The sequence below is a fragment of the Lissotriton helveticus genome, chromosome 2_1 (assembly GCF_964261635.1).
Source record: "Lissotriton helveticus chromosome 2_1, aLisHel1.1, whole genome shotgun sequence".
Lineage (NCBI taxonomy): Eukaryota > Metazoa > Chordata > Amphibia > Caudata > Salamandridae > Lissotriton > Lissotriton helveticus.
This window is the reverse complement of record NC_136059.1, coordinates 1,150,491,015-1,150,507,558: the sequence shown is the minus strand read 5'-3', so window position 1 is coordinate 1,150,507,558 and position 16,544 is coordinate 1,150,491,015. Positions and strand designations below refer to the sequence as shown.

Below are 16,544 nucleotides of genomic sequence, written 5' to 3'. Positions count from 1 at the left end.
GCAACTGTTCTGCGGCAGGATCCAGGACCACCTGTCAAAACCGTCTTTAGAAGAAGAAGCCAAGCAAGACGACTTCATTTCCCTTCACCCATCAGCACAGGAAATGACATCATGACACCCAGAACGTCTTCCCTCTCCCAGGACCTACTTAATGCCACCTGCCCCCATCTATGGTTGGACTGCACCCAGCACCAAGAACCCTGGTCTGATCACGGCCCAGCTATACGCCGCAGCATGCCTTAGATCGCAAGACCACATACGCCGTTCCCCCAACTACTGCTGTGCTGCACCTCACACCACACTACCAGTTCTTTAGCAGTCATTCCCACACAAATACTAACAACACCCTCACAATCCCCTCCCAACACAAATGCAACACAATCACCAACATTGTCTACACACACAAATCATACACCACACACCACAGCAAACCCACATGTCAACACTCACTCACATGCATGCTTCTCATCATATTATCACCCAGTAAACACACAACCAAAATATGGGACCTGCTAAGTAGTGATGTGCCTGCCATCCTCTTTATCACAGAAAACTGGGTCAACCACTCATCAGCTGCCAACATTGTGTTGGCAATCCCAGCGGGTTACAAGATCGCTCGACAGGATGGCCTTAAAAGGCCAGGAGGAGGACTTGCTACCATCTACAAGGAATTTATCAAATCCACAACATCCCAGAGAACGCCACTCTAGTCATGGGACACCTGCGCTTCAAGCTGCAAATCTCAGAAAACCTCACCCTGAGTCGAACCCTCGCCTACCGACCACCCAGACCACAAGTCACCTTTACCAAGCGCATCAGAAACGTTGTTGCTTCACAAACCATTGACTCACGAGCATGCACTCTCCTCGGTAACCTCAACTTTTACCTAGGAGGCTGAAATGACCCCTGCTTCACAGCACTCCTTAAAAGTTTGAGCAACATTGGACTCACACAGCTCGTCCCAAAACCAACACACACATCAGGGCACACACTGGACCACATCTTCATAAAAAGTGACCACATCAAACAAAACTCCACCACACCACTCATATGGACAGGCCACTCCATCATCCACTTTGAAATCAACACACCTCAACCCCAACACCCCTACCAGGTTCATCCTTCCAAGTCGTATCTGAGGCAAAACTCACAGAAGCAGACTGGTTCGGCGCCCTCAGCATGGATCAACCCAGCACCACAGACAACCTCACAAGGACATCAACAACTTCAACAATTGGATCAAGAACTGAGCCGACACCCTTGCACGCATCATACAAGTGGCCAGCTGGAACACAAAAGACTTCTGAGACACAAAACAACACTGTAAACAGCTAGAAAGGAAATGGAGAGCCAGCTATGACACCACTGACAGAACTACCTACAAGGCTGCACTCAGACGCTATCACCAGCAAATACGAGACATCAAGGAAAAAGCACTAGTGAACTGCATCAAAGGAAACTCCAACAGCGGCAAGGAGCTCTTCGTCATTGCTAAGGATTTCACCTTGCCCTCATCCACTGTCACCAATACCACTGCCTCCCGGCAACTCTGCGACAATCTATCCAATTTTTTACTCAGCAAAATGGCAAATATCTACAGCAACTACGCACACCAATCCAACCCCAGGGAACTCGTTGCTAACCTACCTATCACCAACCATGATGGCCACCTGACCAAATGGACAACAGTCATGAGAAATGACACAGCAGCAATCATGCAGACTATCCATTCAGGGGCTTTAATGGACCGATGCCACATCTACAACCTGGGAGCATCACCAATCAGCATCACGCTGACCCACATCATCAACACCTCCATCATGTCTGCCACTTTCCCTGATGAATGGAAACTTGCGGATATCAACTCCCTCCTCAAGAAGGCAACAGCTAAACTTAATCAACTGGGCAACTTCTGACCCATCTCCCTGATCCCTATCCGGTCAAAGTGATTGAGAAGGCCATCAACAAGCAACTCACAACCTACCTTGAATTTGACTTTCTTCTAGACAACACTTAATCAGGATTCAGAAAGAACTGCAGCACTGAAACAGCACTCATCGTGGCCACTGAAGACATGCGACTCAACCTGGACCAAGGAGAAACAGCAGCCCTCATCCTGCTCAACGGCTCTGCAGCCTTTGACACTGGCTTCCATAACAGACTCATCAGGAGACTCCACGAGATTGCCATAAAAGAATTCACTGTCAAATTGATCTGTTCCTTCCACATGGGAAGAAGCCAAAGGATCAGGCTGTCCCCCTTCAAATCAGAGACCAATAAATTGATATGCAGAGTCCCACAGGGCACGTCCTTCAGCCCCACCATTTTCAACCTATATGTGACACTGCTCACCAACATCATCCGATCACAAAACATCACTGTCATCTCTTACTCCAATGACATCTAGCTCATCCTCTCCCTGATGGACAAATCAACCACTGCCAGAACCAATTTCACCAACTTCACCAACTGCATGACCATAGTAGTAGACTGGAGGCAGACCAACTACCTGCAGCTCAGCTCTGACAAGACAGAAGTACTGGTCTTTGGCAACAAGACCTCCCCATGGGACCCCACCTGGTGGCCATCCGAGCTAGGATCAACACCCACAGCCATGTTAGAAATCTAGGGTTTATCCTAGACAACAAGCGCAACATGATGGCTCAAGTCAAAGCAGTGTGCACCTCCTGTTTTCTAAATCCTACTCATGCTGCAAAAACTATTCAACTGATTGCCTCAGAACAACAGATGGACCGTCACTCAAGCAGTAATCACTAGCAGGCTGGACTACGGCAACACCCTCTACTCTGGAATATCCAAACAGCTCCTACACAGACTCCAGACCATCCTGAACTCCTCTGCTGGACGCATACTTGGCCTCCCATGCTGCACACACATCACATTGCACCTCAGGAAGCTTCAATGGCTTCCCATTCACAAGCGCAGCCAATTCAAACTTCTCACACACACATACAAAGATCTACATAACAAAGGACCAGAATACTTGAACATGCCACATATATTTTCCCTAACCCAGCAGATATCTACACTCTGCCTCACTCTCACTCGCACACATTCTACTCATCTGTAAAAGCAAAACTGGAGGTCAGTTATTCTCCTACATCGCACCCAAGACATGGAACAGCCTCCCTCAACCATCAGAGCCTCCTCCTCACTTCTTGAGTTTCACAAGAAGCTGAATACATGGCTTTTTGGATAAGCACCAATGGGACCACAAACCTACACACCTGCCCAAACACCTGGAGAACAGATACCCTATTGGTAATTAGTGCGCTATACAAATCAATATAAAATAACACTTGCCCTGATGGTGGTTTATAACCTCAGACAAATGGGTGCTCCAAATTGTTGGGTGGGGCTATGTCCTACCATTCACGAAAACACCTGCCGCCTATGCCACTGTCTTCAGATCAGCTGACGGAGGACCCTTCCTGTTAGGTCAGGAAGAGCAAACCCTTTTGTTCAAAGCAACTATCAAAAGGGCACCAATATCAGAAGATGGTTGAGGTTTAATATTGCTGTTACTTTCTGGTGCTGAAAGAACAGAGACCTTCCGCCTATGCTAGACTGCTGCCTATGAACTACTTCCTGAAAAAGTGGAAATTCAACATGCTCTCATTGGCTCAGACCTATCTGCCCTGGAGACTCAATAGTAGTGCTGGACTTGCACAATGCATATTTCCATATACCCATCCTGCCTGCCCAGAGATGTTACCTACGGTTCACAATGGGCTAAAAGCACTTTCAGTTTACTATGTTCATTTTTGGCCTTACCTGTGCCCCCCGGTGTTCATGAAAGTCATGATAGTGGTTGCAGCCCATCTGCAGAGATCAGGGCTTTCAGTCTTCCCCATCTTGATGACTTGCTGTTGTAATCGGCTCACTTGAGGCAGTTGTCGCCCAGCTCCAGACTGCGGCGGACTACCTGCATTCACTGGGGTTCACTATAGATATGCCAAAGTGACTTCTTCTTAGATGCTCTCTTTCATCTGAGTCTTTCTGCACACATTTCATTTACATGCCTGTCCTCCAGAGTGGAGAGTCCAGGATATTCAGGCTCTGATGCTAATGTTTCAACCTCTTGCTGGATTTCATTGAGACAGCTCTGAGACTGCCAGTCTCATGCCTCCTGCATCCTGCATCCTGCTGGTAAAGCATGCCTGCTGGTATATGTGATGTGCAAACAAATGATGGACGGAATGTTGAATGAATCATACATTCACCCCAAGTCAAAAGATCTGAGTTAGATCCATTGTTCTTCTGCTCACTACGCCACCCCAGTTTGGACCCAGCTGTATGCAAATTAGTCTTGACCCTGTGCCTCATGGGAACAGTCCAGCTCAAACTGCCAAGCCAGGTCCTCCATGGATCTGAAACAAGCATCCTGTAACCGGTTTCGGGGTATTACCCCTCATCAGCCAGGCTAGCTTGAATCTAGGGGCAAAGTCAGCAAGGGACCCATGTCTGGGCATACCCATCCCACTTAGGGCGAAAAGTGATATGCAAACAAATGATGGATCGAATGTTGAATAAATCATACATTTACCCCAAGTCAAAAGATCTGGGTTAAATCCATCATTTGTATGCTCACTACGCCACCCCAGTTTTGACCCAGCTATATGCAAATCAGTCCTGACCCGGTGCCTCATGGGAACAGTCCAGCCCAAATTTCCAAGCCTGGTCTTCCCTGGATCGGAAACAAGCATCCTGGGACTGGTTTCGGGGTATTACCCCTCATCAGTTGGGCTAGCTTGAATCCAGTGGCAAACTGAGGAAGGGACTCACATCTGGCCATACCCATCCCACTCAGAGTGAAAAGCGATACGCAAACAAATGATGGATGGGTCTAAACTGGGGTGGCATGGTGAGCAAAAGAATGATGGATTTAACCCAGATCTCGTAACTGGGGTGAATGTTTTGATTTGTTCTGCATTCCGTCCATCAATTGCGTCTTTTGCTTTCTCACCTACCTGTGCCGGGTATGCCCAGACGTGGGCCCTGGGCTCACTGTGCCACTGGATTCAAGCTATCCTGGCTGATGAGGGGTGAAACCCCGAAACCGGTCCTAGGATGCTTCTTTCTGGTCTAGGACAATAACCAAAAGATAAAATCTTGTGTAGTGCAGTTATATAAAACAAGCACAAAAAGCAGTCATCCTGAAAACAGATACTGGTAAAAATATGTTACCTATATAGTGTACGTACAATATATTCATAGATAATCCATCAATTTTAGGACATGAAACCACAAATTAGTTCAATTCTAATCAAAAACAGAACACACAAACTATTTGGAAAAGGAATTACATAATTACCCTGATACATAATTAACAATTAATTCACATAGGCACCCTTTGTTCAATGAATCAGCAATAGCTATATTAATCATCACAGCCATTATCTTAGTGTCTCACATTGTGCAAATAAAATGCATACATTCATTATTTTTGTGTCATCAGCATGGCCTGAGACTTTTGAATATATATCTAAGTAGAGCCAGATCGCCATGATCCTAATCCAAAAACTTTCCACTTGATTTGAATCCAAAGATTGATGAAATGTAGACATACATGCTCGGATTGAAATCAGTGGAGTAAGACACACATATTATTGAACCCTCATGATTTCATTTGTGTTGCATGTGTGTTAATACGGCTATTGGTGTAATATGATAGTGGACGTGGACAATTATGAACGTACTGTTATTGATATTAAATACTGTATTTATAACTTAAAGAAAACAAATCATGTTTGTTTTAGTATTAGGGTCATGGCCATCTGCCTCGACTTACATAGAAATTCAACAATCTCAGGCCATGTTGACGATAAATAATAATGACAGTATGGATGAAAATTGCACAATGAGAGACACTGAGATAATGGTTGTGGTTATTAGTAATTTGGTTCAGTTTGAACAATGTGATAACATTTACTGAGTGCTTCGTCCACTATTTTGGAATGACCAATGCAATGTGGTACTGAAAAAAGCAGGGTAGGGTGTAGTAGTACACCCTGTGCCAAGAGGGCCTATGTTTCTGGGCATGGCTGGTGGAATGCCTGGACATGTTCCTGCTCATCAAACATCAATCTGGCTCTCTTAACTCCAGAGCAGACCAACACAGCCAATGATGCCTTGAAGAGTAGTACAAGGTCTCTTTCACGACTGGGGAGAACCTTGATTACATATATTTGCCACAGCAGAGAAGGCGTAATGTCAGCCCTTCTATGCGTTGGAGTCTTCAAGGTAGCTCTCGCTCAGGGACGTATTTCGTCCTGTGTGGGGCTCAGGAATCCTGAACGCCTTTCTGCCAACACCACTCCGGCCTCAAGTTCTGAGGAACATTAGGACAGACCAGGCCCAATGCATCCTTGTGACTCAGGATTAGCTTGAAAATTATGTCATCCCAAACGCTTGGGCTTGAGAATCAGTCCTCCAATCAGACTGCCACTTTGGGAGGATTCTCGCCCACAGCAACAAGACATGGTTCTACACCCAAACCTGTGCACTCTTCGTCTTCATGTACAGAGAACGAGCATCAGCAGTTGAGAATCTTTCATCTCCTGCCCAAAATCTGTGATGTTATTCTTGACAGCCATCAAAAAAGATTGCATATGCCAGGGAGATCTATGTGAACTCTAGCTCACCAATTACTGAGCACCACTACATTCTCCACCATTGCTTTATTATCATATTCAATGTTCGAGCAGTTGATAAAAATTAGAAAGATAGCATCTATTACTTTACAGTTGAAGTATGGGAATCAACCAGAGCGGTTCTATTACATCTGGTCATTGGACAGTATTTCTATCTGTTGACGTTCATTATGAGCATCATTTGTGAATGTATTATACTGAAGTGGTAAGAAACAAAATAAAAAATAGAGTCTTTTTAATCTGAATTACTAACTTTAAAATCAATACTGTTTCTAGATTATTGCTAGAATCTGGGCTATTGTTGACCCTCTTCCATACTCCTCCAATCCTCTTGAATCATGCTTCATGAAGGAATGGACTGGCATCTGAGAAGTAAAGTAAAGAAGATCTCATAGTTCTCAAACAAATCCTTAGCTTTGAACTTCCCCTCTTCTAAAGATGGAAGATCACCGTCCACCTTATATGTACCATATTCTTCATAACTCACTCCTTGAACATGAAGATTGTGCTTAAAAGTCTCTGACTCTGATGTAGGGCTAGGAGCTGCTCATGGATAACAGTGTAGTTCAGAGCCCAGTCAGTAGGGAAGTGCAAATCATATCAGAAGGTTGACCCAGAACCCCTGGAATGGAGCAAAATGTATGCCTTCTGTGCTTTGGAGATTAAGATCTGGAGTAGTACCTTCACCAACTCCCCCAGCTGCTTCTGCCAGCCACCACCTTACATTTGCACTTCATGGCTTATTGGACATTTAAACCCAAACCCACAACCAATCACTTATCAGTACACAAGGACATTGAGGGATAAACCTGCCAACATTCCAACCTGATTTCTGTGGCTAATATCTCATCTGTCACAGGCATACAGGGAGCAGTCACACAAAGATGCACAATGAAACAACCCAGTGCCAATTGCAGCCATATTACCACCAACCTTAAAAATAAGGATATTGCTATTTCACACCCACAAGAAATGCTGTAGGCACTCTGTCATTGAACTGCCAAGAACAGAATCATAAATATATGACCTAAAATGTAAGCCGTGGGCTTTAAGAGGGTTGTTGGGAGGCAGAGTGTTCATTTGTTGCAGAATGGCATAAGGCAGAGGCGATAAAGGACTAGTTCTATTTAGAAGTGTTTTAGAAAGGCAGACCGTGTTCTTCTGAGCCTTGCTCAGTGCCATGGTTCTTTGCAATACTTGACAGCATCACCAATGATGCCGATTCTCCAAAAGCAGGGGCTGAGCCGACATAACGTCACAAGCTCTTCCACCTAGTAATATGATAGGAAATAACACTACATGGCCATTAACTAAGATGCTGAGTCACCGTGTGTTTGCTTGCTTGAAAAATCTTTGCAGCTAATTTGAGGCAGCAGCATATCGAAGAACAGTGAAGGATAATTGGTACACACATCCAATTTCTAAAATTAACAAAATCAAAAAGCACAATTACTTAAAAAAAATCATTACTACATTTGGTAAACACATAGGTTGTGGTTGCAAAGCAATCCATAGGAGAGCTAAGCCACAAAGGTAGCAATTATTATCCTTATCAAAACTGATGAGATACACATGGCCTTAAATATACACTCTTTTCTTAAGGGGTCTACTTGACCACAATTGTGCATCTGTGTACCCAATTTAAATAAGTAGTAGACTGTATTTCAATGCACGTGTCAACTACAGGTAGCCTTTGCTTTTTGTGGGCATTCTTCATGTTTCTAATACATAACATATACATAGATTGGGTTTTGGGTAAGCCCCTTGCTTATGATTAGATGGCTTTGTTGTGTATCTCTGTTGTGTGCTCCTGATTTGATGACCTGTCTCCTTATTCTTGTATTTGTCCCTCCAAAGACCATTTCAGTCTAACATTATTCTGAATGGATAAGTTGTATCTGTCTACTGCACAGCTAAACCTAGTCTTTTTTTTAACATCTTGAATTCAATATTCACTGCGTGTGCATGTTTCTCACAAATATGTACTTATCCGCTGCTATCTTCCATTTGAAAACCCAATCCAAATTTCAAAGCTATGCTTGTGCATGCATCTTGATGAATGCACATGCATGTGATTGTAAAAAACATTGGCAAAGCCAAAAGTTTGGCCTTTTAGAGACAAGACCGTTTGTCTTATACGTTGCCTGCAAATGATTTGAAATTAGGACAAGCCACCTGCATCATTGCCTCTTCCTTGGCAGCAAGGATTTCTCTCACTCACAGTAGGCATATCTGGCATTGTGACAGTGACAGCAGACCCAGTCAGAAGAAACTACTGCTAACGCTTTATTTTTGGAGCACAAACCTCTTTGATCAACAGCTGGATGGTGTTAAATTAAAGCCTAAGAAAACTAAATTATTCCCCTCCAATTTTGTGAACTCAAGAATCATGCATTTTCCAGGGGTCTTCCCTTTCAGTGACACTTGCATCATACTTCAAAGAATCCAACACGGGAGCAACATCCCAGGGGGCAGCTATTGTTGACACTCAGACAAAATTCATCAAGCTCTCACCAGTCTCCTTCTGTGGGAGAGAGAGGTATGGGGCTATTAACAAAAAGCAACTTACACTTGTGAGTAGTGTGCTTGTGTAGGTTTACTTGTACACTTTTGAGTTACTCAAAAGTGTAGACTTACATGTCTTCACCACCAGAATGAGGGGCGGGAGTCACCTTTATGAGTGTAAGTTACTACTGCCAGGAAGGAAAAGTAGTAAAGTCTAAAACAATACACGGCCAACCATTGATACTGCAACAGCCTCCCATAGAAAATAATGGAGACATGAACTTAAAACAAGACCCTACAGGAAATAATGTTAAAATAAATGACATTTAAAAAAATGTTAAACAGATCAGAAAATATAACCTATTTCCTATGTGTTCTAGCCCTCATCTGTTGAAGATTAAACTTTGCATACCTCATTTGTATATAGGTAGATGAAAGTTTTTTTTTCAAAGAGTGCTTCCTTCTGAAATAGCAGAAAGCCCTGGAATTTTCAGAGTACTTAAACAAAGAACGCAGGGCTTCATCCTCCCTGAACTGATGGTTTAAATCTTTTTTATTATTTTTTTTTTATGGCAACAAACCACAGGTGTGGAGCATGCTTGGGCTAAGTGAGTTCAGGGTAAAACTCTGGTTGTTCCTTGCAAAGTCCTTATCCTGGAAAGATAGGGATGAAAAAGATGAAGGAGTAGGTAATACTTCTGTCCTTGCTACCAGTCCCTCTATTCTAGACTATTTCTGAAGGAAGTGTTCCTATTAGGGTCACCCGAGTCACTCACAACCACCTCTCAGCCTTCCATACAAACCAAGATTTGGTCAGACAGTAGAGAATGCAAACCAATATATTTATTCAGATACACACGAGTGGAACCCAGTCTGCCCAGTCTCTTAAGATTGCTGCATGGTGATACATTATGTACAATTAAGAATCAATGAAGGCACGCCCACGATGGAACTTTCCAGGCAGATGCAGCTACACAAAGAAGTACAGAAGAATAAGTTTCGATCCTGAGGTCGGGCACACACTATCTACTGTGCAAAGTCGTTCCGTCTGTGGCCACCGCTAGACAAGTGGGACAAGGCCTCTATCTAGTGGGAAAGGTATGCGCTAGTAGGAACAGTATATTAATAGAGAAAAAACATGGCCCAGCCTTGGAGAAATGAGAGTTACCAAAAGCTGTGTTTTTAAGAAGGGAAAGATTAGTTTTGATCATGGTTCAAAATGGCTGCAAAACATAAAATGGAGCAGCGAATGCTAACTTATATAGCACAATACATAATCAACACAGCGAAAAGATTATCATTCTAACATTTCACAGATTGAATATTGCTAATATATTTCATTCCATTTTTCATGAGAGTGATTTTATCACTTGGGGGTAGCACTGAGGTGCACAGCCACCCGTCAGGGCTTCCCTTGCCTTTGAATTATGGTTGAGAAAACAGGTTAGAAGTATATTCAAATCAAAACAAATGCAATGCACATCTGGGGAAGTGAGAAAGCACAGCAGGGCAGAGAATCACAAGAAGAAAAATAGGGATCAGTGCACCATAGTGCCACTATACATATGGAAACTGCAGGTGATAGGGAGTAGAGAAATAGATAGGCAAATGAATATTTCTATGAGACTAACCTTTGATTGGTACTGTTGAAGGCTAACTTAAAAATAAAGAAAAAGACAGACTCCTCTTGGCAATTTAAGAACAGCTCTTTACTGTCGTGGCAGAGAGATAAAACCATACCCATACAGGTAAACAGCCATTCTCAAATTGCTGCTTCAAAGGCAGCTACTTTTATACACAGTCTGACAATGCTTGTTACAAAAGTTCAAACAACAAATTACCTGGCAGTTACATATTGGTGCACATTGGTTATGAAAAAACTTGAAGGCACTTGAGACCCTAAACTTTAACCTAATTCTCTAGACATCCTTTATTGCGATTATAACAATGTTTAATGAATTAACTATTCTTCTACTGTCTAATGCATGTGTAGCTGTGTTGAATGCATATTTATTTGCTTTTGTACTTTCTCATTGTGCTCATAAGACCTCTTATCAGGGTATGTTTGTTCAAGGCTAATTCAATCTCCTGTTCCTATTGTCTAATCATGTTTTAATCTATTGAAAACACATATTACATGCCAGTGTGCCTAGGCCATAAATTCCTTCAATATTGCTAAACATGAGTTGTCCTTTAACCACAACCTTACAAGTTATTCATTCTGAATTCAAGTGAACTCTTCACTTCTCTCTCATCAGCATGAATTGTTGGGCCTGCACTGCTGTTTCACCACGTATGACTGCTTGGCTCTTTCTACTCATGTCTGCTGTTACAACATAATTTTGTATTTCATTTCTTCAATAACAGTACATAACGGAAACAGTAGGATTTATAATGAGGTGCCTGCTTGTTCTAGAAATCAAAGAGTCAATGAACAGTCAGATCAATCTGATTTAGGTCTCATTCCTGGGCTCCGCTGTAGGCAAAAAGAGAATAGTATTGTAGCTTTACTATATTTAATAAAGTGAAGACTCTCTGCAGCTGGAGGCAGAACTATTTCAGGGAAAAGCGGGTTGGATTATCCCACACAGCATGTAGACTCCATCTTGAAGTAAGGCTCTTTAAAAAAGCATAGTTACAACTAAGATGCCTAGCACTCTCTCTCCTTGAAAACCACACATTAGAAGAAACACGTTTTGGAGAAAGATTCATTCCCTTTATCAACATTAAACACATTCTCAAAAACAAAAATGTACTGACCCTCAAAGCAGGGACATAGCTTCAAGGAGGTGTTTGGGGTATGGCATCTTCAAATAAATGCATTCTTTGCTTGGTGGTTGGGTCTGGTAGCCCAGAGTGGGGCCTGGTATCTGTGTCAGTTTTTCTCGTTGTGAGCAATGAAAGACAAAACACGAACCTCTGATATTAAGAGGAAAAAAAGAGAGAGACAGATATAGCCATCTAGTGGCTGAATTTAAAAATTTGAAAGCCGTTAACCTGGAATCAATACTGGCTTCCCTTCTTGTCCAAACTATGCGATCCTTGACAAATAGTTTTTTTCACAGACCCTGCAAACTCATTTCTCAGCACACCCTATTAATTTGCATGTGCATCCTCCTCCATTTGCAGACCGAGCGTAGCACATGGGCCAGTTAGTCATTTGATAAATTGATTTGAAATTAATGTGGATTAGAAAATTTGAATTCTGCCCACATGCACTGTTTTGATAACTCTACATTAAGGCAAGAGTGTGTGCAGTAAAAATATATTTTAAATGAGTGATCCCATTTCAGGGACCAGTGACGGTGGATAAATCTAGCAGGAGGGGTGGCCAGGTCATACAGACACACATGCACACTCACTGCTTCACATCCATGCATTAACATGGACAAACACAACCATTCCCAGCATGCACTCAAAAATATAAAATACACACATACATTCACACATGCATGGATGCACACACCAAACATTTAAAATAACTATACTTAGTGGGCCACAGAGGTGATCCCAGGTGGCAGGAGGGAATCCTTGGTTGTTCCTGACGATTAGGACTGCCTCCTCTTATCATTGGCTCACATTATTATTGGTGAGCCGATGAGAGGAGGTGGCAGTCCCTTACTTGTCACAGAATAAGATTGGGTCAGTGAGACTGCTAACCCCACCCCGATCTGTGACTAGAGTCACTGATAAACACTTGGTCCTGGCCACTTCAGGGATTAAACTTAAAGCATCCGGGCCCAAGGCTATCAATGATGCTCCCCCTCATCATAAGGGGGAGAATGGCTTTACCTGGCTGAGGAGGTTATGCTCGAGGGGGCTGTGACATCTTCAGACCAGTGAGGTTCAGCTCAGGTCTGTGCGCATTTAGCACAAGTACATTGCCTGGCTGCCTGACCTGAACATCAAGAGGGTCTGTCAGGGTGGCATTTGCTCAGCCTGGCAGAAACTCTTCATGCATAGAAAAAAGGTGAGGGGTAGGGCCCATCAACTCTTAATGATGGGCCATCACTAGTAGGGGCTCCAGGATGTTGTGTTGTACATGAATGTAGTCATGAGTTCCCAGAGAAAACTACCAGGTGGGACGGACATCGGTCTAGCTTCTTCGGGGGTGTTTGTGGTATGACACTCCTCACATTGCATTCTTGGTATGGTAGTAGGATCTGCTATGTATGTGGTGGTTTTTCTTGTCTTTCTCATTTCACTAAGAGATTTTAGCTTGTTCATTTTATGTATTGGAATTTTAAATATATATAGTGACTGCTTTACCAAAAAGGTAATAATGCTATATCAATAGAAGAACTCCTTGAAAGGGGGTAAATTTACTAAATTTTGGAATGCAATATACAATCATTGGCAGTAGTAGACTTGGAAAGCTGCATCTGTCTCAAGTTTTCAGGCATCCTACTGGCAATCTAACAGCCAAAAGGTGATGGGATGAATGCATTCAAATAGTGTAACCAGCGAGAATCACACAGGGTAGCATTCCAACCCATTGTTTTTGCACATTGTGCTACTCTAGACAGAGGTCCACCTAATGCAAATCTGTACTGCCCCTGTTCCTCATGGAAACAGCCCATCCTTAATTGGGGCATAGCTTCAGGGGGGGTGTTTGGGGTGTGACGCCTCCCCAAATAAATGCATTCTTGGTCTCGTATTTGGGTCAGGCGTCCATGAGTCAGATCTGCTATGTCTGTGTCATTTTCCTTTCATCGTGGATATTTGATTTAGGACAGGAAAGCGAGAGTAACCGATATACTGGCTTCTGATCCTAGGCAAAGAATGTATTTCACACAACCCCCTTTTACTTTATTATCACATATGAGAACACGGTTAAATACTTGAGTTCAGGATGTGCGCTGTAAATACAACCCACATTTAGGGTTTACATGACTACATTAGGGTTTACAGTATGGTCCTCTTCAATTTGGCAGAGGCATATAAGTAACACATTTAGACTAAATGTACTCTTAGATTTTGTGGACAGACACAAAGTATCAAAGTTACTCAAACATGTAAATTACTCAAAAGTGTAAGTTGCCTTTGTGAATCAGTCTCATATAGTGACTGGTTTACCCAATTTCAATTCAATTCAAAAGTGCTTTATTCAGTATATATAAATATAACCATATAGCAACAATTCAAAATAAAATAGCATGTACATCATTGGTTTACATCAGACTCTAATTTATCAGACACCAGTAATGCTGTATAAAATACTCGTTTTCCGGCACATGTGCAAATTGGCAATGATAAAGTGCATATAGGAACAATTCAGAATAAAATAGCATGTACATCATTGGTTTACATCAGTCTCTAATTTATCAGATACCAGTAATGCTGTATAAAATACTCGTTTTCCGGCACATGTGCAAATTGGCAATGATAAAGTGCATATAGGTACATTTGTCTAAAAATTCATGTGCAAACCAGCAACAATAAAGTGCATATAAGTCAGAGCCATGCATTGAGTTCATACAATGATTGATTTCCGTGCAAAGGTGCATTTCAAAATATATGTAGCCACATGGAAGCATATATCTGGGCTCTCCAAATTAAACATCAGCTGCATCGCTGTCTTAGTACTGCGCGTGTTATATTTTAAAAAGATGGGTTTCAGATAAAATTTTCTATAAGAAATATAAAATTTACAAAACAACATAAAATGACAGCTACTCTGCTTGGAAGTACCGTCACAGGGGCAGACTGGTTTACCCAAAAACAACACAGTAAATCTGCACTGTAGAAGTACTCTTTGAATCGGTGAGTAGACTTGGGAAGCTGCACCAGTCTCTGGTTGCCATGTATGCTACTGGAAATCGAACACCCAAAAGGTGATGGGATGAATAATTGCAAATAGTCTAACCAACGGCAATTGCTCAGGGTAGCATTCCAACCCATCACTTTTACCCACTGAGCCACTCAAGGGGTCCACCTAATGCAACCCAGTACTAACCCTGTTCATTGTGGAAACAGTACATCTCTAATCTTGTCATATTATCCCTCCGCCCTGCAGGCCACTGCTTTTTAGTTGGGAAATTTTAAATTCACACCCATCGAAGCTCACTGACTAAGCTACCCCCTCATCTCGAATGTTGGTCATCTCACCCTCACCCTACAGCCCACTGCTTTTTAATTGGGAAATTCGAGATTCACATACCCCAAATCTCATTGACTAACCCATGACCCTTCCTGAAAGACACACCTTACTAACAAATCTTTGCACTTCACCAGAAGGTTTTTTCATATGACAGAACTCCTGTATCGGAATTCATTGCAAAACAAATGTTTACCTGTAATCCTTCAGAACATGTTTTCAACACCCACCTGTTTATGTCCTAGAAATTTCACTAAAAGCATAGAAAAAAATACCTGAAATTAAGGATCCAGTACAGCATCTATCATTAATTTAGTATCATGTACTAAAGGAATCTAAAGTACACTCACTGCTGAACACACCAAGCAGGATTCACACCACTACTCAAAGAACACAAAATCGCGATCATTTAAAAGAATGCATAATAATAATCAGACAGAAAGTTGTAACTCTCAAGCAGTGTGTGCCTCCCAATGGGGAGTTTCTCTGAGCATGTTTGAAAACGGTCCTGTAGGATATATGGACATTTTACACTAGGTTCCTTTTCCACGCTGATATGGCTTTTCCTCCCCTCATATTGTTCAATTCACCAAGGACGCGACAATAGTTTGCCCCGCAGTTCATGCAGTGACTGTGAGCAGGGATTATCTGCATTAAGTATGGGACCTTTGGGCTGGTTACAAAAACGCTAACAACAGGAACTGACAGCCAAAAAGAAAAAAAAAACATAATAGAATAGAAGGGTGCTTGTTTCAATATGTTGTCACAACGTATCATCAAGTAAGTACTGTAACAAATAATATATGAGCAAAGAGAGCAAAAATAGACAAAGATATTCGATTGGTGGTAGAAGATTTAAAAAGTTGACAAAGGCAGCGGTCCTCTTATTTTCGAATATAAGATAGTGAAAAAATACTTCTCCATTTCATGTCTGAAATATGCTTGCTTAACATTTCTGCATATGATATGGAGTGGTGTACAATGGAAACCTTTGCAATTCTGTTCACTGACAGTTGCAAAATGTAACGATTTTTTTGTTTCTGTCTCCAGGTTGTTTTGATCCATATTGGTCTGACATCTCTCATTGCACACATCAGAGTAGGAAGAATGCAAGTGGCACTGGAAGCCAAAACCACTGTCTTGCCCGCAGTAGGTACAGTACACTTTCAAATATTTGTGTCTAAATGGAAAACAAAATGTTATCACGGGGTTCATATTTCAAGTCTTCAGTTAAGTGTACTTGTACTCTAATGCATTAGGGATGCACT

General features: G+C 42.2%; 1 protein-coding gene across 1 annotated transcript in view; it reads left to right on the top strand.

Moving 5' to 3' along the window:
• LOC144819631 (atrial natriuretic peptide receptor 2-like) overlaps positions 1–16,544 on the top strand; it is a 727,257-nt gene that overhangs the window by 210,249 nt on the left and 500,464 nt on the right. Inside the window, exon 3 of the mRNA XM_078677447.1 lies at positions 16,327–16,429. Within this exon, the coding sequence (XP_078533573.1) occupies positions 16,327–16,429 (103 nt within the window). The remainder of the gene's footprint in view (positions 1–16,326; positions 16,430–16,544) is intronic.